The 24,224-nt window shown below is 41.5% G+C and overlaps 2 protein-coding genes across 3 annotated transcripts; one reads left to right on the plus strand and one right to left on the minus strand.

The window, feature by feature from the left end:
- The first annotated feature begins 2 nt into the window (after window positions 1–2).
- Window positions 3–8,556, plus strand: EIF2B1 (eukaryotic translation initiation factor 2B subunit alpha). 2 transcript variants are annotated; one of them, XM_037879127.2, is made up of 9 exons: window positions 3–143; window positions 406–507; window positions 2,147–2,283; window positions 2,384–2,500; window positions 3,119–3,231; window positions 5,193–5,261; window positions 6,623–6,698; window positions 7,648–7,773; window positions 8,392–8,556. In XM_037879127.2, the coding sequence occupies exons 1-9, from the start codon at window positions 131–133 to the stop codon at window positions 8,545–8,547; spliced, it is 909 nt and encodes a 302-aa protein (XP_037735055.1). In that variant the 5' UTR covers window positions 3–130; the 3' UTR covers window positions 8,548–8,556. The 2 variants fall into 2 exon arrangements, with proteins under 2 accessions (XP_037735055.1, XP_037735056.1); XM_037879128.2 differs by lacking the exon at window positions 5,193–5,261.
- Window positions 5,648–24,002, minus strand: DDX55 (DEAD-box helicase 55). Its single transcript, XM_007058267.4, has 14 exons — window positions 23,702–24,002; window positions 22,563–22,613; window positions 22,386–22,472; window positions 21,598–21,689; window positions 21,450–21,512; window positions 18,883–19,032; window positions 17,667–17,856; window positions 16,794–16,876; window positions 15,297–15,428; window positions 14,214–14,306; window positions 13,332–13,446; window positions 12,575–12,743; window positions 11,048–11,340; window positions 5,648–9,357 (listed from the first exon to the last, which is right to left on the minus strand). Exons 1-14 carry the CDS (start codon window positions 23,807–23,809, stop codon window positions 9,196–9,198), a joined length of 1,788 nt encoding a protein of 595 aa, XP_007058329.1. The 5' UTR covers window positions 23,810–24,002; the 3' UTR covers window positions 5,648–9,195.
- Between the last annotated feature and the right edge of the window lie 222 nt (window positions 24,003–24,224).

Below are 24,224 nucleotides of genomic sequence, written 5' to 3' on the forward strand. Positions count from 1 at the left end.
GGTGCAAGTGGGGTCCGGTGTCACCACGAAAAGGGGCCGGCCGGGGACAGCCGCTCCCTGCGCGTGCGAGAGGGAAACGGACCCGGCTCTTGCTGTTCCCAGAGGCCCGGTCCCGCCTGCAGCTGCAGCCATGAACGAAGCAGGTAAGAGGGGCCCGATCCGGGGGTGGCAGATTAACCGGCCCCTCGCCAAAGCCGCCCCTGGAAGCGGGTGTATACGCCGCGGCGTACGTGCGCTAGCCTCCCTCGCGGCCTGGGGTGCTCCCTGCCGGCGGGGGCGCGACGAGATCCCGCCTGCCCGGCCGCTCCCCGGACCCGGGGGTGGGGGGGGACCAGGCCTGGCCAGCCCGAGGTGGGGGCTTGCCGGGCGGGTCGCCGCGGCTGACGGGCCCCGTTTCCCTTGCAGAGCTGATCGAGGCCTTCAAAGCCCAGATGAGGGAGGATCCTGACGTGGCCTCGGCCGTGGCCGCCATCCGCGCGCTGCTGGAGTTCCTGAAGAGAGACAAAGGTACAGGGGCCCCCGCAGCCAACGCCGGCCCAGCCCGCGCTCCGCTGCAGAGCGAGACGAGACCCCGCAGACCCTGCCCCGAGCGCACAGGCCCCTGCCCCAGGGCTAACGGAAGATGGTCCCATAGGACGAGTAGTCCTGAGTCCGTCCTGTAGAGGGCAGTGGTAACACACCTCACCGACCACCTTTGCCGTATTTATAGGCGTGGACGGATCCCGTTTTTATAAACATCGATTTCACCGTCCGCGCACAGACCGACAGAAGATGTTGCCTGGTCGTTATTGAATGAAGCTCTCTAATAAATTATTGTTTGACGCCCCGGTAATTGCCTGCAGCTGTGAAAACTGTTAGTTGATAAAAACTGAAAAGATGCTAAAACCCCAAAATTTTGCAGAACTGTGAAATGCAAATCAATGCAAATTAAATAATGCTCGCAAATAACTATTGATATTAGCCATCCAAATTCTTTTTGAAAAAAAAACAAATTCTGCCAATCCTAAACATTTATGACACACACCTAATCGCGTTCATGGTGTTTCAGGGGACTGGAATTCAGAGCTTTGTTGCATTTCAGGTGATCATTTAATTTTTGCTTTCTCAAGAAGCAAGCTATACTGCAGTTCATCTCTGCTTCCAAGATCCTGCTTTTGCTTTTTCTTTTTCCACAAGCAAAACTAACAGTCCAGTTCCTGCATTGCAATAAAAGGCAAGCCCTGTGTTTTGAACCTGAACGTCATACTGTTTTTAAAAGTTCAGAAAAGAGTTAAACATGGAGGTCTTTGAGGAGAAAAATAAAAAAGCAGGCTACACTCCATCCAAAGTTAGAAATAAGAAAGTTGTCTGGTGGACATTGTACAGAAATGAGCACACGCTGTGAGAAGCGTGCATTACTAATCAAAATCTGGGAAACAGAAGTAGTACAAGAAAGGTTTTCAAAATGTATTTGGTGTTTGTTTCATTAAGTATAATCTGCTGCATTGGATATGTGCCCTTCTACTCACAGAGTGGCTAAGTCTTGACTGAGCATGGGTGCTGAATTACCTCATTAATGGCAAGAACTTGTTCCTTCAGGTTACAGTCAAAGCACGTTGATGGGCAGGCAGGAATAGTCAACACTGCTGTTGACTATGTAGTAGTATTTCATCAGTTTTCATTCCTGGCAGCGATGCAAGTTTCAGGAGTGCTTATTCTCTTTTTAGATGACTGTTATTCTAGAGAAAGGTGGATGGAGGGCATGCTGCAGGTAGGGCTTACAAGACTATAGATTTTGTACTCAAATTTATGGAATCAGTTGAAAAACTTTCACATGGTGTAATAAGCTTCCACTGTAATCCCAACACACTGAAGAAGAAATACCAAGTTAGTCATTTGGAATTGTTTAAAATACACCCATTAGTGCCACACCAGAATACACCTAAACTTCTGTCTAGCACAGTAGTTCTCAAACTTTTGTACTGGTGACCTCTTTCACATAGCAAGCCTCTGAGTGCGACCCCCCCCCCCCCCAAATTAAAAACACTTTTTAATATATTTAACACCATTATAAATCCTGGACGCAAAGCGGGGTTTGGGGTGGAAGCTGACAGCTTGTAATGAGTATCTTGTTTTGAAATGAAGTTTGCATTTCTCTCTCTCTCAGGTGAGACCATTCAGGGTTTGAGAGTAAATCTCAAAAATGCCATTGAAACTCTATCTGGTGTTGACTCTTCAGTGGCAGTCTCTTCAGGGGGAGAGCTCTTTCTAAGGTTTATCAGTCTCACCTCACTGGAGTACTCGGTAAGTTTGTCACCAACTGTAATGCTTCACTCATCCATAAAGTAACACCACTCACAAAGTAATCCTCGGCCTTAATTTTTGTTCTTATTGCTTTTTCCAGGACTATTCAAAGTGTAAAGAAATCATGATTGAACGAGGGGAACTTTTCCTTAGGAGAATCTCTCTTTCAAGAAATAAAATTGCAAAACTCTGCCATACATTTATCAAAGATGGTGCTGTAAGTATGTCAGGCCTGATGAATCTGTTGTGGGTGTTCCATTATTTCAAGTGATGGAGGAAATAGGAAGGTTTTATCCTCATCTGTTAAGGAGACTACATTATCTGATGTTGGCTTTCCTAACTGAAGATGTTATTCCTATTTATTAGTCATCACATTTGTTTATGCCACATATTCAAATATTTTCTAACACTCCCTTTTTCTTTCTTTCTTTCCTTCCTTCCCTCCACCTTTGTTTCCATACAAACTGACATTAAGCCTGTGGCCCAGTTCTAAGTGGTACTGACACCCACAACTACTGGCTTAAATGGAAGTTGTGGGTTCTCAGCCCCTCTCAGCGTCAGGGCTTCAGTAATTAAGGGACCTATAAAGTCCAATTTTCCTGATGGCTTGACATCCCATGCTTTGTAAAAATACAGGAGTTTAACATTGGACAGGTCACCAAAAGTATCTACAACTCTTAAAATGTTACATTTTTGTGAAATCGGGATATCATCTAAAGTAACTGAAGATCATGTTTAAAACACTTGTGCATGGTAAACAATTACAAGAGATCATGACAATAACAAAGTTTTCCTGAAACTTGCTAAAGCAGTAAAATGTCTGTTACTTTAACAGCGAATATTAACGCATGCCTATTCGAGAGTGGTCCTCAGAGTGTTAAAGGCAGCTGCTGAATCAAAGAAGCGTTTCAGTGTTTATATTACTGAATCACAGCCCGATCAAGCTGGGCAAGTATATGTCAATTTTATCTTCTTGATTAGTAAGATGCTGTAGAGCTAATGTCTATCAGTGGAGTCATATTTTAAGAACAGCTTTTTCCTGTTTTGAATAATTGAAAGGTAACTATTTCATTGCAAAACATCACATCCCTCTTGACAGTCTACAGCAACGCCCTTCTAAAGAACCGCTATCAGTAGGCAATTCCCTGTACTAAATAAACACATTACAGCATTCCCAAGCTTTCCAGCTAAGGTGTAACAAAACTTTAATGACCAACCCCTGCTAGGCAACCCATTTTTCCTCTAAGAAGGATTGCTTAAAAGGCCAGTCAACTTGAAGTATTTTTTAAAATAAGCTACTAGTAGCGAGTGTTACTCGTAACAATAGGAGGATAAAAATGTTCACCAAAAATTTGGTGGTTTTTGTGTTTGGGTTTTTTTTTTTTTAAAAAAGTATGAGTTCCCTTTGAGACACTACATAGTATAAATTACTGACAGATCTGTACAGCGCGGTCAGTCTCCAAAGGATACAACTTAGTGTGAGGGAAGTAAGGAAAATAGCAAACCATACATGCTGTATAACAACCGGGTAGCTGCCACTCTCTGGGCACCCAACTGGGCCAATATTTCTAATATCTGGCCAATATTAGAAATTAGATATTTCTAATATCTGGCCAATATTTCTAATGACAACTGAAATACCCAAAGATCGGCCAGATAAACTGATTTATCCACTTCACGAAAGTAACATTTCACAGTACGCTCTGTTCATAGTATCTTGTATCTAACACCAAGCAGATGAAAAAGCTGGGTGTTAAATGTACAGTAAACTGTCAATTTAATCACTTTTGTCTGAGTCTTTTACCTTATATAGTTACAAGTCATACCTATGATTTCTAAACTGAATGATTAGAGGGGAATCTTCAGTTTTACTCCTTGTATTGTCAATTTCACTATTTCCCTGATAGTCAGCTTGTTTCCCCTTTATTTGTGGTGAGTTTTTCATACAACAGGGAGAAACCAGAAAAAGGAGTGATTGCAAAACCACAGTTACCAATAGGGAGATGCAGATATGTGTGGGCTCTACTATCAGTAGCGCTCTACCAAATTCACAGCCCATGAAATCTGGTTTACTCCCGTGAGATCTGGTCTTTTGTGTGCTTTTACCCTATACTATACAGATTTCACAGGGGAGACCAGCATTTCTCACATTGGGGGTCCTGACCCAAAATAGAGTTGCAAGAGGGTCATAAGGTTATTTTAGGGGGGTTGCAGTATTGCCACCCTTATTTCTGCGCTGCTTTCAGAGCTGGGCAGCCAGATAGCGGTGGCTGTTGATCAGGTGCCCAGCTCTGAAGGCAGCACCCCACCATCAGCAGCGCAGAAGTAAGGATGGCATGGTATGGTATTGCCGCCCTTACTTCTGCACTGCTGTCTTCAGAGTTGGGTGGCCAGAGAGCGGCAGCTACTGACTGAGGGCCCAGCCCTGCACGCAGTAGTGCAGAAGTCAGGGTGGCAATACCATTCAAGGCCATCCTTACTTCTGCGCTGCTGCTGGTGGTGGCTCTGCCTTCAGAGCTGGGCTCTTGCCCAGCAGCCACCGCTCTCCAGTTGCCCAGCTCTGAAGGCAGCGCTGCCAGCAGCAGCAGTGCAGAAGTAAGGGTAGCAGTACTGTAACCCCCTCCTACAATAACCTTGTGACCACCTCACAACACTTTTTTGTGGTCAGGACCCCTACAATTACAACACCATGAAATTTCAGATTTAAATAGCTGAAATCATGAAATTTACTATTTTAAAAATCCTATGACCATGAACTTGATTCATGGTCCATTTTGGTTAATTTGGTAGGGCCCTAACTATCAGGTTTTATTCATACATACTGGAAAAAAATAGTTGTATCACATCTATGAATTTCACTGACCTATTTAAAGGAAGATTTCAAAACTTCATAAACGTTATTTTAATAGGCAAAAAATGGCAAAGGCCCTTAGCAAGCTCAACGTTCCTGTGACTGTGATTCTAGATGCTGCAGTTGGGTAAGTATATTAATTAAATTCTTAGATGTTAACAAGCCTTTCATTGTCCTTCTGGTTTTCATTTTAACTAATGAACATATATGAACTTCCCAAAAATTTGTTCAAATTGGAATGGATGGTTTTGCTAATTTAACCTTTCACTGTAGTATCAACTGGCACAGCTACTGTACGAGCTAAATCTTTTAACAGGATAATGTGATTGCCATAAATCAAGCAGAAGTATTTGATAATGTTTAGATATTAAATTGAAAAAGATAATTAAACTTAAGTGTAGCATTTAGGGATATGGGGGAGAAAAGGAGCTGAGATGCTATAGCTAAGGGTTTGGTTTTTTTTAAAGTCAGATGCTTTATATGTACACAAGTGCTGTGACTGGATTTTTTTTAAAAAAGCGAATAATTGCTTACTAGATACCAGAATTTGAGTCCTAAATGCATGAGAGTGGAACAGGGATCGTGTCCCTAGCCTCTGTTTACCAGAAGCTGGGAATGGGCGATGGGGGACGGATCATCTGTTCATTCTGGGGCACCTGGCATTGGCCACTGTCGGAAGACAGGGTACTGGGCTAGATGGACCTTTGGTCTGACCCAGTATGGCCGTTCTTAAGTTTATGTTCTTATGAACAGTGCATTATTAAAACTTAATTCTCTATCCAATTGCCTGAGAGCCAATTGTCAAGAAGATACACACCACTCTAACTTGCTATATTTTACAACATAGTTAACTTAATCAGTCAGGTCACTGATTTCATAGTATCTGGCCAGATAACTCTTAGAGACAGAACTGAAAAAACAGAACTTCTCTCCTTATGAGCATTTTAGTTGGTGTTGCATTTCCTTCATGCACCAGGATACATGCTATCTCTGTACTTTTATAGAGCACCTCTCATCCAAAAAGTATCTTCTTTCTATCAGTATAAGGGAAAAACAGATGTGAGGGGGCATCAAAAGCAGGGAAAACACAGGATTAAAGGCATTTGGAATTATTTAAAAGTATATTTTGGTTGTGACCATCTTGAAATATGGAGCTAAGATAGACTATTATGAAGTTAATATTGAATATCTAAATTTCTGTAACTGATTACTAGTAACTACTAGACTTCAGCCAAAATATCCTCAGGAACTTTTGAGGTTAATGCCTCAAGTATGTTTGGCGAAGCACTGGTTATTTTATATTCCTGTTTGGGGAGATCAAGGAAGGATAATTCCAAGGACATATGAAGAGGCTGCATGCATATATCTGGATAGTTGCAAGAATGACTAGTGTACTGGAAAAGCAAAATGATCATGAGGTATTAACAAAATTGTTTAAGTCACATTTCTAGTACTATACTATATGATTTAACTTTTTTTCTTAAACAGCTACATCATGGAGAGAGTGAACCTGGTAATAGTTGGTGCTGAAGGCGTGGTTGAAAGCGGAGGAATTATTAACAAGGTAAGAGGTGCTAAATTAGTGATTCTTCATATACCTGGACCAGTCTGTGCGTGTTGATAGATTTTGAAAATGTGAGCAATGTTTGCATTGTATTTCTAATAGATTTTTACTCACTAGAGCTTAATGGGCTTCTTCTAGATGATGCAGGGGGAGGTTAATTCAGGAAACTCCGATTGCTGCTGCTAATTATTTGTGAATAACCCCTGTGTATTAGTGTCATGATTAAGACTATTACAATAAATTGCCACCTTCTACAGTCCGTTGCAACTGAATAGTCTTCATGGTTACAATATACTTAAAGTTTAAGCTAAAATCTGTTTTGCTTCAGAGTCCAATCAGTTTCAGTTTTACATAGTTGTCAGCATCAATAAGTCTATATCTAAAGCAATAGATTTATTTTGCTTACACTACTGTTTAAAAATAACCATATTCTGTCTGCAACTTTCATATTGATATGCAAAATAGAATATGGCCTAAAGACTAGTTAGAGTTTGCAGATAGAAAGATAACTTTTTGGCTTGAAGGAGGAGTACATTACACATGAAAGCTGGTTAGAATAAACAAAGATGAAACTTTCCTGACCTGAAACACACTAACAGGTGTATTCTTCATTTGTCAGAATAGGGAGTGGAAGTCAGGACTCCTGGCTGCTGTTCCCTTTTGTACTACTGCTTCCTCTGTGCATCAGTCTCCTGCTTTGTAAAATGAGGATAATACTTGTCTATTCACAGGGGTGTTGTGACCCGTAATGGTGCACAGACAAAACTCTCTTTTAAAAGAGCATACTGTTTCTTAAGCTTTATTTCTAGGATGAGTTCCAGCCTTTTCAGAAGTGCTTTTAGTTTAGATGTTAAGTACACTTGAAGGGTCTACCAGTTGGAACCATGGAAGTTTACTGTCACTCTAGCACTGAGTGTATATACTGTTTTTCATCTAACTGTCTCCGCAGATTGGTACAAATCAAATGGCTGTGTGCGCCAAAGCTCAGAATAAACCGTTTTACGTGGTAGCAGAAAGCTTCAAGTTTGTAAGACTCTTCCCTCTAAATCAACAGGATGTCCCAGATAAGTTTAAGGTAAGGGAAATTCAGAATACTTTCTAACCCGCAGAGCTGCGTGTAAATTGGTTCTGTGAGCAAATAATATCATAAATTTAAGACCTTAACCATAAATTTACACCTAATGCACTGAAAATGTAGTTTACATTTTTTTATCTAGAGTAAGTCAAAGCCACACCCAACCTGTAATAACATACAGTACAGCTTAAACAAAAGTGTGTTTGCCAATTTAGATTTTCCCACCCTCACGCACTTTACTAGTATTTTATAATATTGAAAAGCTTCCTGCTCTGTGTACACTCAACCAAACTGCCAGAAGCAGCAGCACTTCCCCCTCAGTGCTACCAACATACTGTTCCTGAAGCAGCTCACTCAGTACACAGGACAAGCAGCTGGGAGCAGAATGGCTGGATCAAGGGAAACTCTTTCCAGAACGATAAACCTTATCTATTACTGTGTAGATGATGAAGTGGCCGTACTAGGTGGCACCACTCTATGCTGTGGTTAGAGCTGTGGGTTCCTTCAGCTACAGCTTGGGTCGATAAAGTTTGGTTAAGGCCATATTATTATTCAAGCTCAAAAAAGATTATGGCCTATCATTTTGTGACCACTCATGGTTTTCTTCTCCCCCCCCAGTACAAAGCAGACACCCTGAAAACAAACCGAAGTCTAACTGAGGAGCACCCCTGGATTGACTACACCTCACCATCATTAATTACATTGCTGTTTACAGATCTAGGTGTGTTAACTCCATCAGCTGTCAGCGATGAACTTATTAAACTTTATCTGTAATAGAGCAGATTCACTGCACGTTGTGCTCTGTTGTTCAATGACCATCTCTTTACAGTTGCAGAGTTTGACAGATATAAACTATCCCAACATGTTGTAGAAAGGAAACTGTATAAGGATTAGCTTCATTACCAGCAGCCTTCTGATTTTTACAGTAAAGCAGCAAGTTTTGAATTCATTTATTACATATAAATGGACCAGTGTGCAAACAGAAGTGTAAGTCATTGAGGGTCTGACGCTCTAAAATAAATTTTTGTAGAGGGGTGCAGCATTATGAGCCTGACACCTAAACTGCCTTTCTCCACATACAACCTCTGAACAGGTTTAAAAATTACTTAATAATTCCAGATATGTTAGGTACACATCTGAACAAAAAGAATCCACCAGGCACCTGATAACTGAATTCTACATTTCTTACCCGAAGCATTCAGTTTTGGAACAGTCATCTGATTTAGTTCTGTCTTCAAAGTTGCAGCTATGCTTGTGCCCCCAGTAGAGACTGTAGAGATTCTACTAGATGCACATAATACTTATGGAAGCCAAGACAGTTTTGTAGGTAACACAAAGCACAGCATGAAGCGGCCTTGTGTAAAAGTACAGCTTTACTAAAACGAGAGACATCTTCATGGAGAGATGGTTGAAGCATGATTGTCAATCTTCAGACTCTGAGTCAACCACAGCTTTGACTTTTCTCTCACTGCTCAGCAGCCTCTTCTCAAACTCTTCCTCACTAATTTTACCCTTTTTTAACCTTTTCAAAAGTCGTGTGTCATTCAGCAGCTCCTCCATTTCCTCATCTTCAATATCTGAGCCCTGCAGATAGTTGAAACAGTGATTTACTCCTGTACTTAAATGCTTATGTTCTATATATTTGAACAGTCTAGAAATAACCCTATTCATTTTTTACTGCTGATGCTTTGTTACATGTATTGTGCTGCTGCCATCCATTGCATAGCCATATTAGGCTGTCCCTTATATGTGCGGCAACACACGAGGCAGCAATAAGGGTTAAAGACGCTTTAGCAACAGAAGGGGACATGGGGAACAGTGGATTCCCTTCTATTAACATTCAAAATACTATTTAAATCTTAAGTCCTCTTTTTGCTGCTTACTCAACCCTGACCCTATTAAAGGAAACCCCAGATAAGATTAAACTTGCCAACTGAAAAAGGGGGGGGGGGGGGGGGGGGAAGAGAGGTCAAAGTTAATACAAAGAGCTTTGCTTTGCTAAAAGTAACATTACATTTGCATAAAAATTGCATGGAATATAGTGAGTTTGAGCCACTTGCAAGGAGAGGGCAGCCTCACATCTTAATCTAGAGCAGGGGTCTCAAACACGTGGCCCGCAGAGCTATTTCCTGCGGCCCGCCAAGCAGCCCACGCCCCACCCCCAGCCTACCTACAGGCCAGGGGTGGGCAAACTACGGCCCGCATGATTGCCCCGCGCTGCTCCCTGAAGCGGCTGTCCCTGTGGCCCAGGGAGGGGGGGGGGGGCAGAGGGCATGTGTTGCCATGGCTTCCAGGCACTGCCCCCGGTATCTCCCATTAGCCGGGAACAGGGAACCACGGCCAATGGGAGCTTCAGGGGAGGTACCTGGAGGAGCAGAAAGGCAGCACACAGAGCCCTGTGCCCTTGCCCCCCCTACCCCGGGGAGCAGGGACGTGGTTCCAGGTGCTTCCCAGAACAGCACGGGGGCCCCAGTGCAGGCAGGGAGCCTGCCCTGGCCCCGGTGTGCTCCGCTGCCATCCCGGAGCCCTCCTGCATCCCGCACCCCAACTCCCTGCCTTGAGCCCCCTGCCACACCCTGCACCCTGGGGGAAGGGAAGGGGTGGAGCAGGGGTGGGGACTTCGGGGAAGGAGTGGGAAGAGGTGGGGCGGGGCCAGCAAGCGGGGAGGGGAGAGGATCAGTGATGCGGTCCCCGGGTCAATGCACTAGTCCTCATGTGGCCCTCGTGGTCATTTGAGTTTGAGACCCCTGCTCTAGAGGAGGCTGGCTGAGGAAGGTGTGAACCAATGTATTTCCTACATGCTGCCCATTTTGGACTATACCTGGAGAGCTCAGGCCTCCATAGCTTTCATGGCCCATCTTGACTTTCTGCTACTGGAGGCTTACAACAGGGTTCTGCTGACAGAAGCCAGGCAAGGAGTAGAGCCTCATCCCTCTCTATAGTGGGCTCACTGCTCAATTTTTTTCTTACACACTCTTTTGAGAATGCAAGAAACTCAGGTACTGCAGCTCCCTTCATTTCATGTTGTTTACAGCTCTGAGGAGTGAAACTTAAGGAATCCAGTCACTGGCAGAGGAGGAATGGATGGAACTTGCTTTTGAATTCATCAAATTCTGTCTTCGGGGGTAGCAGGCAGGCAGTGTGGACAGACAGTTCTCTAACTTTCTGCCAGACTGAAGTCCTTATACCCCCTTGCTTTTTGGGAGTGTTGCATTCTAACCTGGCTGTGACTATACTGAAGTAGTCACATGTGAATTTGAGGAACTTAATTTACCTCGTCTCTTCTCCGTTTCGTTGTAATTTTCTTCTTCTTCTCCTTTTTGGCTTTCTGCTTTGACCAGGCTTTATTCCTTATGAATTTTCTTTTTCCTTCATTTTCTTGTCTTTCCTTTCTTTGTTGCTCTAACAGTTTTTGCCTTTGTTTTTCTCTATTTTTATCTTTGAATGGAATGGAGTCTGTATCAATACTGACAGGAACAAAGTCTGAAAAACACTTTCCTTTTAGTTCAGGCATCTTTGGCATCCTCAGCAGAGCAAAACCTCGAGCAAAACTAGCAAAGTCCAGATCTGTTAAAATAATGATTAGGATATTAGCATATGACAAAGTAATAGACCTAATCCACCAAAGTACTTAAATACATGAGTAGTTCCACTGATTTCAATGGGACTACTCATGTTTAAGTACTTTGCTGGGTTGGGGGCTAAGTTATGTTGGGTTGTGAAGGAGGGGGTACATATCTTAATAGTTGCATAGGGTTAAATGCAGACAGAGTTTATGTATGTAAAACCCCTTCCTTCCCTGACATACTGCTTGCATCCTGATACTCAATTGCTTCTTTATTTAGCGGTTTCTGGAAGTCTGTGCCTATCAGTGGGAAATTGTCCAACAAAATTTTTTTTCAATCAAAAAATATCAATTTGTCCAAATGGAAATTGTTTACAAGATAGGGCCAGTTTCCACAAATCTCCCAATTCAAAATAATTGTAGGGAACAAGTTTTGAAGTTGTCAGAATGTCCCACTGCAATGTTTAACAAGTAATTCTAAAATTTATTTTTAAAAAAGTAAAATAAGGGTAAAAAACTAAACGTTTCTAAACTTTGATTGACCCAATCAAAAAAATTCATCTTATTGGTTTGCAAAAATTTTCAAGACAAACTTTTCATCCGATTTCAGGACAGGAAAAAGATTCAAAATCTCAAACTTTCATGAGACAGAAAAATCATTCCTTGCCCAGTTTTACCTCACAGACCCAGAGCTAAGTTATTCAGTCACCACACTCATCATATAAACAGTCCTTAAAGTAATGCATTTTTCTGCAAAATCAGCCCACTGTTAGATGTCTTTAGAAAAATCTGTCACCAAGAAGTAATGCATCTTTTACTGTTTTCATTAAGTCAGACAAGGATCTCTGCGCATTGTAAGCAGTGGTCTATGTCTCTCTAAGATTTGCTTTCTTGCTTTGCCAAAATGGCATTGGCTGCGTTCTTATCTGCAACTTTGACTCTGGCTCCCCTCTGTGGCTTTGACAAAATCACAACCTCTGTGCTTCAGTTTACCCCACTATGAAATAGGATTACACCTTCCTTCAACAGAACTTCAGGAGTCAGTAATTCATGATTATGTAGCATTTTACATCTTCAAAATGGTATCAATATTTAACTTAACAGAAGGTAACTATGTGTATGGGAACTTGGCAAGTGGATGAGCCTGCAGTGCTTGTGCAACAACACTGTAACTTTTGCCAAACTGAATATAGTCTTTGAAGTAAAGTAAAAATAGCAGCTGCTGCTGGGAATTACCTTTTATTCGGAAGATAAGATTGCACTCATGTTTGGCATAGGCCTGCACACAAGATACAAATGCTTTCATCCCTTTCTCAAACATGGCTCTGTCGGCCAGAGCCAGAGACTTCAGTTTTGGAAGAACATCTACCACATTTTTCAGTGGTTTCATTTCCTGCATGGGACACTTAACCAAAAAAAGAAAAAAACATAAACAAGAGGTAAATGTAATGGCTTAAAATAAGCATTGGAACTTCAAACACATAATTCAACATCAATTAAGCCTCAACACATGGAGGATATTTACCTGCCTCATGTTTTTTACTGATGAAGAAACCGAGGCAAAGTTAAGGGGCCTAACCAAGTTTACACATTGAATTGTGAGAGAACAGGGAACAGAATGCATGAATCCTCACTCAACTCCAATTACTAGATCTCACCAATCTCTACTGCTAATCTGGTAGAATTAAGACCATTATTTTACTTTCAGCCCCAAAATGAGAAGGATGTCACTACAAAGGTATACAGTTTTTCTATTATAGATTAAATAGATAATTACACAATGCAGGGAACAATCCTGCTTTAACAGGGAGATGAATTAGTTTAATTAATAAATAGCTCTCACATCTGTTTTTTGTTACTCGGCTAGGTTAAAACAACTCATATACATGTTTTAAAATTTATGAAGTCTGATTTCAAAAAACTGGTTTTAGGTCTGATGAATTAGTTTTCATTTTAATTCATTTCTGCTGTTAGGAAATAAAAGCCAACTCACCTTTTGGTTTATTGAGAGAAAATTAACATAAGATTCTTCCATGGGAAGCAAAAACACAAGCGCACTGCCTAAATGGCCAATTCGAGCTGTTCGACCACAGCGATGCACAAAGGCACTAAAAACACAACAGAAAGTTGTTTTAACAGGATGAGATGTTTAATTGCTTTTAAAGTAATACAAGACAATGAGTGGAATGGCAGGTTTTATGGAAGGGAAGATCTAGGGCTACTGTACTCTTGATGTAAATGAGTAACTACCAACAACAGGCATTACCTGAATTCAGTGCAAGCAGCATATAATCCTTTTATTCAGAAGATAAGAATTTAAATGTTCATGTTAAAAGGAGATTTGTCAAATATTTGTGTGTGTGTGTTATGGTAAAATGATGACACTGGTAGCTGTCAGATAGGGAAATAGTTACTTTAATTAGCTTTATTTTTAACCCTCATTACAGCACTTCCTGAACAGCTCTGCCCCTACCTACATCTCTGCTGATTTACTTCTTTCATTCCCTGAATGTCTCCCACCTTATTGCCTCTTTGGTATTCTCTCCTGCCAGCCCTTATGCTAGGAACTCTCTTCCATACTCATGTAAATGTCCACTACCATTTTATTAATGTTAACCCACCTAACCTATAAGTGCGATTATACATCCATAAGTGCTGTTAAAATGTCAGTTTTAACAAAAACTGCAGTGCTCCAATCTTCCTTTGGGCATGTGGGACAACTACATTGTTTTGTCTATCCATTCAGACTAAGTCTTGGGCAGGGAGTAGGTCTTCCACTGTGTTTTGTACAGTACCGAGCTCACTCTGCACTTAAATAGAACTTTTACAGGAACAGAAGTGGGATTAAAGTTCTTATGAAGAATTGAAGTTGTACCTTGCACTGCTAGGTGGATCATATTGTAAAACCCAGTTTACTTCTGGAATGTCTATGCCACGGGCCATCACATCAGTGCAAACTAAAATGCCACTAGAAAGTTGGAAGAAAATGCAAATTTCTGATTAAATAGTCATTTGAGAAGCGCCAGCCAACAGCTCCCAACTTCTGCCCTGATTTATACATCATGCATCCCAATTGGAGGCTGTGGGGGTGCATGTCAAGGCAGAATATTTGGTCTTAAGTTTTTTAAAAATATGACTATCAAAATTAGAGGACATATTACAGACGAACTAAAATTCACATTGAATGAAAATTCCACTAAGTATTTAGGAGAAGGAATGTATTTTGTATTCTTTCCTACATACCACTAATTGAAACTGAATAATCAACTCTTCCCTTTACAAGTTTCATATTTAAATTATTTCCCCTGCTTCTAAATACTATAAACATATTAAAGAAAGATCAAATGATCTAACTGCAGTTTTTAAACTATCAATAGGAGACTGGGGAAATGATTCTGTTTCACATAGACAGCTAAAACTGAAGTCCTAATGCTTGGATGGCAATAAAAAGAACATCACAGGGCAAGAATTCCAGCCTTTTTCCAATGAGAGACAAATATTGTTGGGCCCTAATGACTGCACATATTGCAAAACTGACAAAAGCAGATAACTTTAATTGAAATGAAAAAGCATTTTGTTGGCGATAAACCCACATTCTTTTTGTTCATATACTAATAAATGGGTATCATGGGTTTCAACTCCTTTTATCAGACAGAGGGGAATTTTCACCATCACTTCTCTTTCAAATGGGAGTTACCTGAGAGCAGTTTGTATTATTGTTTTACCAATTAATCTGAATTTTTTCCTCATTCAGTACACCTAAACACACATAAAAGTGAGTGTGATTTATATCATCCACATTATCCCAGCTGCTTCAGTAGCCTGGATAGCAGCCTGCTCAACAGGAAAGCCACATTTCTATTCTCATGTGGTGTGTACTTCCCCACGCTGAAGATGAAGTTTTACGTTTCTTAGCATTTACACCTTTCGCTGGAGTAGTCTATTCAAACGCTCCTACCTTGGGAGTTTCCGAAACTCGGTAAAAATCTTGTTACGTTTATGTTTCATTTTCCCATGAATGCACATTATTTTCACATTTTTAACTAAGGATTCCAGAGCTTTCCCATAATATTCCACACAGGCACAGGTACTGAGGAGACAATGAAAACCACAAAAAGTCAGCATCAACTTTTGTTTGTAAGCTGTATTTTTAATGTTACAATTGCATGTGGATTTAGCGCTGGTGAAAGATCCTGCCTCAAAAGCCCTGCAGTCTTGGAGTGCTCTGCTTAGCCACAGAACAGGTACAACATGACAGGACAGTGCAAACTTCCTCCACACTGAAGTTACCAATCATGCTTTTGGTATGAGTGATACAGCTATCCATAGGGAACTGGATTGAGACGGTCAACCCATTTCACACAGGACTGCCACCAGATGATGAGTTACAGTCATTAACAACTTGTGCTGGATTTGAACAGCTAAGCTGAAAGCAAATGACATCCCCATTACTAGCACTCTGAGCCCTCCAGTCTCTTGCTAGGAAAATTTGTTACTATGAAAAATGGGAATGTAGCTGAAGAGCTTTTACAATACATTTTCTAGACTCAACTATTTCTACTTGATATATTCTTGAGGAGAGAGATATTGTGAGTCTGAAGAAAAGCAATGCAGGATGTTAGACTAAATGGCTTCCTATGGGTCCCTTAAAGCACTAACAGTTCTATTGTTCTATAAACTCATCCAAGATATAAAGATGTCTTTATAACCAGCTTAATTTGTTTTGTGACAGCACAGGCCTTTCATATGGGACCTAAAATTGAGGTCCTGCCACTTCTGGTCTCCAAATATCCCAGGCTGTTTTTCACTTGAGTAGGAGCACTGGTTCTCAGTACCCTGGCCAAATTCTAAAAAGGGTTACAATTACATTCTGTCTCACTAAATACCCCCTGAAGTGTCAGACAATATTTTTCATAACTTCCTGTTTTTAACATCAACACCATTTGATAGTTAAACACCAGCTATATTCCATCCCATTTTGTAAGTACAGAAATTGCTTTACCTACTATAATTTACCTGTCAATTTAAAGATCTGATTCTGAATTCCTTGCACACCCAAAATCACTCTGAATTAATCGTGGGAATGTAAGATCTAGCCTTACAGGTGGAAAGGGCTCGAGGATCCTTCTGAAAGGTGCTATACCAATTGCCTATTTTTATTACTAAAAGTATGAGCATTATTTTAATGACTAATGTACAGCTGTCTATGATAATACCTTGTGGTTAAGAAATAAACACAGAAAGTTCATATGGCCTGAGCAGTTCTTTCATTATGACAAAGTATAAGTAATTTTAATGTGAAGCAATGATCCGCCCCCCTTTTTTGTGCATTGTAGTCTACACAGAAAGTGGTTAATATGCTCCCTAGTAGATCACCTTTAGCATATGTCTCATGCAGCACTGAGCACACAAATAATCGTAGCATTGTTTTCACAAAGAACCCCAAATGAATTACCTGAAAAAGACTAGATGTTTTTCCTGCTTGTGTCGTCGAAGAAAATGCACCAGCTGATTAAATTTTTCATCCGCTTTGCATATCTACACATCATCAAAAACATACGGAAAATAAAACAGTGGGTTCAAGACGAGCTGATTTGCTTGTTTCTTCAATTCACCTCAGTACAGAGCCTTTGTGATTGATTCGTGCACTAATACAGGAGGCATTTTATACAAGTTAATGCTTGCTGAGACGTATTCCACATACATCAGTGTGGGAACATGGTCCTTTATGTATATTAGTGCTTACTTAAGTTAATTAAAAAGAAATAAACATTAACGCTGGAATTCAGCTTTAAAGTTACCTATTATTGGAGGTTTCTGAAGCTGAACTATTGACCTAATTACAAATCTTGGTTGAAATTATTTCCTCAGTGAATAAATACAGAATGACCTCAAGGGTTGAGGAGTGTTACATATTATCCCCATTTCAGAGACAGGGAAAAATGAGGCACAGAAAAATTGAGCAAGTTCCCCAAGGTTATGGAAAGCGAATCAATGGCAGAGCAAGGAATTAAGGCCAGCAATCCTGACTTAGTGTCTCCAACTCAAGCTACTTGACAATACTGCTTCAGAGGAATTTGAAAGGCCTTAGGCTTGCTTTAGTAGTTGATTTATCAGCATGAATCCTTCTGAGGGCAGCTCCTATTTCAATTTTTGTTTACTGCAATAATGTTGCTAGCTGTTTTTGCTGCAGTCTTAGAATATTCACTGTTGCATTGTTTCTGAAGGCAACATGACTGTCAAACTGCAGTGCACCAGAGTGTAACATTCTGAGTTCATCATTATGTTTAAAAGAGAAACAACAAACATGGGGAGCAGGGAGCCTCACCATATAGTAATTTTCAAGCCGTGTGGGTGTTTTCTGAGTGCTACTCGCTGCCACTCCCTTCTCTTTCACTGAGATGCGGACAGGATTTCGGAGACCTGCTCTCACCAGGTTCTCTACTTCTTGAGTCTGAGTTGCTGAGAACAGGCCTGTTCGTCTCTGCTTGGGCAAAAAGTCCAGAATGGTATTTAAACTGCAAGTAAACACAATTTAAAAAGAAAATAGCTCCAGAGTTCCATCAAGAGGAAGTTTTATAATCAGTTTTTAAAACAGAATGATTTTTACAAAAGGGTGCTGTGCACAACACCGGCTGTTGCACTAACAATTGTGTGTTTGCTTGACTGATTATACCTCATGTGTGTTTGCATCTGAGGTTTTAAATATGAGGTCAGATGATATTTACTTGAATGTACTAGGCCTATGAATAACTATGTTTTTGATTATTAGCCTTGTTATGTTGCCCCCTTCCCTTGGCTCTTCTCTTTTTCCTCCAAGCTCTGCAGAGAATGATAAAAACGTACAAGGAAGCTCAAAAAGACGACAAGATAAGAGAAGAGTGGATCCTTGATACATACTATAGTTCGGTATTTCTTCCTCTTCAGTTTACATTAGTGTATGATCAATTTTCGTTTCATATTTGAAATACCAAATTGTTTCGTGCAATGGTACCATTAATAGCAGAAGGGTATAAATAAGCTTCACATGCATTTCCCCACCCATCATAAAGTTAAAAAAGGAGGCATTGTGCAGTGGTCAAAATCAGAAGGATCTTGTGGTTAAATCACTTGACTGAGACTCAGGAGAAACAGGTTTAATTCCCAGTGCGACAAGTCACTTAGGCCTTGCAAATTCCCTTAACATAGACAAGGACATTAATTTATTTGTGCCTCGGCTACCCATCTGTAAAAACAGGGATAATACTTCCCTACTTGAAAGGAGTATTGTAAGGACACATTAATGGTTTCTGAGGTTCTCATATACTATCTTGATGGGTATCACAAACACCTGGATAGAAAAATTGACCTGGGACTTCTAAATTTTAGTCTCACTGTGTGACCTTTTACAAGTCATGTAACCTTTCTGTGACTCAGTTCTTCATCGGTAGCACAGGAATAATAAACATCTTGAGCACATTAATGGTTCTAAAATGCTTTGAGAGCTCTAGATGGATAGCATTATAGGAATGGCAAGTACTACTAGAATTATATTAAAAAAATACCTTGCTTCGAATCCCATATCTAGAAGTCTGTCTGCTTCATCCAATACCAGCACATCAAGTGATTTCACACAACTTGCTAAATCCAGCCCATCTGCTTTTCTTCTGAACAGATCCTCTAGACGGCCTGGTGTGGCTATAATGATGTTCCCACTATTGGTGATAGGGAGCATACAGCTTAGGTTATATTTTAATTGTACTTGGATGTCAACACCACCCCAGAATCTCATCATACCACAAACCTCCACTCAAAACACAGTCTGGAATCTTCAAGTGGGGACTGACCTGTGCACTTCTGACAATGGAAGAGAGCTCAGTCCACTAAAGACCTTGCTATTGTCTGTCTTATTAACATATAATGTGCTCAGATATTATGCTGAAGGGTAAAAGAACAAAACCCTAAAGATAAATAACTTGTGCATGCAACAGCTCCGCAGCTACTTGTATTGATCCTAGAGCTTACATAGCTATAAAATAGCTGTAAACTGAAAAAGCGTACTGGCATGCAAACAAGACCACCAAGCCTATGCCACTTTATTTCAGAATTTCCACATATGTATCACCACAGAAAGCAGTTTGTGAAAATTACGTATCAAATTACTTAGACAATATTCTGGTATTCCCAGTTCAGGCCTCTGACAGAGTGCCAAGCAAGAAAGGCTGAGTCAGCACTGTTCACAGCAGCTCCAATCAAGCAAGGCAGAATGGAGATGACTAAGCAGAGCTGTGCCTAATTTGTTAGTGGGGCAGGGCAGAAAGGCTAATTAAGCCATTAGCCAGGAAGGAAGTGGAAAGGGGGAAAGCAGGCAGTAAGGGGGGAGAGAGAGATTGCTCTCCCTTGCTTGTTATAGGAGCTGTATATGTTATGAAGGTGGTAGGAATCCATTTGTAAATAAACTACACAAGGTGTTGGACCAGGAGAAGGGTCTCAGAGTAGTTTGTAGACAGGAACAGAGCACAGGAGCCTGTGTTACAAGGCCACAGATTGGTCTCTCACAATTAAGTGAATGCAGAGTATTTTTTAAAAGATCCATTAATTTTTTACATGCTTTTTTCAACCACACCTTCCCAAGCTGAACCACAAGGCCATTTATTTAAGATCCTCTTTGGCACTTACCCCTGCTGTGACATTTTACACTAAGTAAGCCAACTAAAATATCTCTTTAGTTAAAAAAAAAAACAAAAAAACACCAACACTTTAAGTTATGCTATGCACTAGCTGTAGCCCATAGGATTACTTTTCTAGCTATTATATCCTACTAATTCAGCCATCCATATCAAATAATATGTTTTTCTTTATGAATTAATCCATTTTATATATGATTCGTATATTTTATCAGTATTAATTCCTATGAAATTAGGATGTGTTGAGGCATACAATATGTGTTTCCTAATAATTATACATAGAATAAGTTTTGCTGAAATGCAAAAGCCTACCAACCTGTATCCAGTAAGATCCGCTAAATAGGTAAAAGTATAATCAGTTAAGAGTAAGTCAGCATAAAAGCTGGCAACCTGTGGCACAGATAGGAATGGTCCCTGAACTTTGGGGAACCAAAGGGAGGAACTACATACAACATTGAACAGGTTTATTCGGCATCTGCAACCGGTTGGTAACCACATGGTATACCACAAACTTGTAAGTTGCCAAGAGAGCCTAGGTTGGCAGTTTTTGGAGTGAGATAATATGGAGAGAGTAAGTGTCATAATCCACTAACCTATAGGCTAAGAGTACCCATAAATTTCTTAGGGTATGGAAATAAGATTTGGGCATAGTAGGTTGGATCTGAATTACATAGTGTCAGGATCCTATAAAATACCTTGTAAGGATATCATAGGGAGCTTTAGCTTTCTTTTCTTTGTTCTCCTATCTTCTATCATGCTATCAGCTCAGCTTGTGTAGTGCTCAACATTCCTAACTATTGGGGAAACCAGAACCATCCTGTTATCGAGCATGCCAGGAGTAAGCTGGTCCTTCACCTCCTATTACCGGGGCCTCGAGGTATGTTAAGTTAAGGTACTTATAATAGGAATGTTACCACCAGGAGTTCTGGCATTCTTTTACTGTTTTGCGTTCAGAAGAATCATAGCATTTATTATTCTTTTGTTAATCTCAATAAAGCTTTTTATCAATTTGGTACTGTCCTCAGTGTAAGTGGTTTTGTCAAGCACCTCGAGAGTCCTCTCCCGATATAGAACTCTCTGAGTTCTCGGACCCTGTAGTCTGAATTGGACAAGAACCTATAAATCTTCTGGTCGGACGTGATCAGTGGCGAGCCAGAACAACTAACCCATAAAATTCAGGTCAACAAGCCCTTGGTCAGTAACACAGATTTTACATTTGATCCCTTCCTACTGTTGTTAGTCCCTCATTATCCGTGTCTAATTCAGGAGACAGATCCCGCAAACACAAGCACATAAATAACTTGATTTATAGAAGGCAATGAGTTAAATACATCCTTGAATATGTGCAGGATTGGCACCCTAATTTGTAAACTCCTTGGGGCAGGGAATATGCCTCATTTCTGCTCTGAGAGGCACCAATAGAAACACATTATCAGTCAACTCACCCATGTTCTTTGAATTTTTCAATATCTTCTATTGGATTCCTACCACCGATCAAAAGAATCTGGCTGAAACAAGAAACATGTCACTCACAAATTTGCAAACAAAAGCCAAAGAAAAGTCTGTTTTCATTACAAACCTAAGCATACCTACCTAAATTGGGGGAAGTGTTTTGTGAAATGTGATAGCACTTCATCAATCTGAACAGCTAACTCTCTTATGGGTGTGATGACTATGGCTCCAACCTGCTCATTAGAACAAAAGGAAAGACAGAAATAGACAAATGCCCCAAAAGACATTTACTATTTGCTGTGACTATGAAATTATGATGCTAAAGTTTCCATGGGCAAACACCATTTTTGTTAAAGTGCTGAGAAATAAACAAGTGATCCAATTCAACCGTCATGTCCTGAAACATGTCAAAATGGGATGCATTACACAGCTGGCCACACAGTACAGTAACACAAAATCCCTTTGAAATGCCCCCCTTTTTTTTTAATTGGGTGCACAACATTTTTTTTTAAGGCAATACAAAGATCTTTAGTGACAAGTAGCAGTGAAGTGAATTCAAATTTGTTCAGAAATCAAGAGACAGTACAATAAAAAACTAAAAGGTCATAGTCCCTGAGATATCTTGTTCTCTAACAGTTTACAGACATCTTTTGTTCTTGGTAAACAAAAAGCATTATACAAGTACAAATTATTACTAATCAATTTCACAAGCTATTCAGGAACACATTTAAACAAATCTATAAAAAGCAGCACAGAACTTTAAAAAAGTGTTTTCAATTTATTCCTGGTTATGAATGTAATGAGGGGCTGATCCTGCAAACCTTTAATCACATGTGTAACCTGACTCTTAAGTAGTCCTATAAGTCTTCAATCTTAAGTTACAGCTATATATTTATTTATATATTCAGAATCCCTCAATTCAGTCTTACCTGCATTTTCTTTAACTTCTCTTCCCGTCTGAGGAGAATTTCTAATATGGGAATTACAAAAGCTAATGTTTTGCCACTGCCTGTTACCTGTGAAAATTGAAGCAATGTTAGTTTTTTCATGAATGCAAATACTTGTAAGAAAAAATAAACAGAGAATTCAATTCACAAAATACTCACCGCTTCTGCAGCAACATCTTTATTGTTCATAAACAAAGGTATGGTTGCAGACTAAAGGAGACAGAAATATGGCGCAATTACATCCTCACTGGTTTAAACAAATCTTATGTAACTCAATTCACCCAAGAATCTAAAAGTGCTTTACAAAAGCACATAAGTGTCATCAACCCCATTTTACAGATGGGAAAATGAATCCCAGAGAGGTTAAGTGATTGTTCTAGGTCACACAGGAAGTGCAGGGGGAAACAGAGATAGGGACCTGCCCCAAGAGAAATGGGGGTCTTGAGAGGGCCCCAGGGTGGCTAGGAAGGGGAACCTGGCAGGGTGGGGATAGCATGCATTGCAGATGGGAAGCTTGACAGGGTGGCAATAATTGGAGACATGTGTTTGGAGGGGTTTGGGGTGAGGGGGCAGGAATAGAGAGACCTGGGGAGGGCGGGTTTGAGCGGTGACTGACCCAGGAATAGAAAACCCAGGAGTTCTGACTCTGTTCTAAGCACCAGCCCCTCATCTAAAGCAGAGGACTTGAACCAACTTGTCATTTCCATCAGATCACTAGAGCAGCACACACTAGCACCTACTGCCTTCTCAGGCGCTACTCATTACATAACGGAGCATCTTCCTTTGGGGCTTGCCATCCCCTATGCACCGTACACAGAGACAAACTGCACCAAAGGGGCCCTCCCCCTTCACATTAAAAAAAAGGCAGCGCACACAGGTCACACCATGGACGCTATGTGATGGGCTCCCCCCTTTTGCATTGACCGGAGGGGCAGACAAGCAGCATAAAAATACTCACAGGAGCCTCCGCTGCACGCGGGGGGAGGGGGGCAAAGCCTCCCCCCTATTAAAGGGCCCAGCAGGTACAACTGCCCAGTGGAGCCCTGAGGGGGTCGCTCACAGCCCCCCCCCCGTATTAAGAGGGGAGGGGCGCAGCCCGCCTTGAGGGATACCACGGGAGTGGCACCCCGGCTATCTTCCGGGGGACAGACGGCCGAGCTCTCCCCCACGCCGTATGAAAGGGGATGGCGGCGAGCACCGGCTCGGGGGAAGGGCAGGGGGCCCCCTGTACTGAGCACGGACCGCACCGCAGAGCCACCCGCCACGGCCCAGCAAGCGGGGCGGCTCCCACCCCCTACCTGCACGGGGGTCATGTGGGGGAAGCCCAGCTCCCGCAGGGTCTGCAGGACGCCCGGGCTGAGCGTGACGGGCAGAGACTCCCACCGCCCCTCGGTCACCCCCTCCATCTTGAACAGGCTCCTCGTGCCACTGCCCGCCCGCTCAGGCTCCCCCCGGCCCGGCTGGGTCCCGCCGTCAATGAGTCCGTGGGAAAACAGCGGCCGGGCGCAGATGCGTTCCGCTTTGCAGCAGGGTGCCGGTACAGCGCCGCTGAGGCGGACAGTAGCGTGAGGAACTGCTCCGCGGCTGCTTCTGGACTTAGCCACGTCCTTCTACACTCTCTCGAGGCTTTTATTCCACAGTACCCAGGGTAAATGTTTGAGCACGTTCTGAGTTAGCGCTTCAGAGGTGATTTCTAGCGTCCAGACCTTTCAACCATCACCAGTTCCTTTTACAGAGTAGCAGCCGTGTGAGTCTGTATTCGCAAAAAGAAGAGGAGGATTGGTGGCACCTGAGAGACTAACCAATTTATTTGAGCGTTTT

This window comes from Chelonia mydas, chromosome 15 (genome assembly GCF_015237465.2).
Source record: "Chelonia mydas isolate rCheMyd1 chromosome 15, rCheMyd1.pri.v2, whole genome shotgun sequence".
Taxonomy (NCBI): domain Eukaryota; kingdom Metazoa; phylum Chordata; order Testudines; family Cheloniidae; genus Chelonia; species Chelonia mydas.

Bases quoted from the DNA above. Each gene is read 5' to 3' on its own strand.
- EIF2B1 (XM_037879127.2), top strand. The intron at 508-2,146 runs GTACAGGGGCCC...TCTCTCTCTCAG, and splicing joins GTTCCTGAAGAGAGACAAAG to GTGAGACCATTCAGGGTTTG. The intron at 2,501-3,118 runs GTAAGTATGTCA...TTACTTTAACAG, and splicing joins CATTTATCAAAGATGGTGCT to CGAATATTAACGCATGCCTA.
- DDX55 (XM_007058267.4), bottom strand. From the start codon at position 23,809: ATGGAGGGGGTGACCGAGGGGCGGTGGGAGTCTCTGCCCGTCACGCTC. The intron at 16,877-17,666 runs GTGAGGCTCCCT...GATGATGTGTAG, and splicing joins GGCTTGAAAATTACTATATG to ATATGCAAAGCGGATGAAAA. The intron at 12,744-13,331 runs GTGAGTTGGCTT...TTTTTGGTTAAG, and splicing joins TTCTCTCAATAAACCAAAAG to TGTCCCATGCAGGAAATGAA.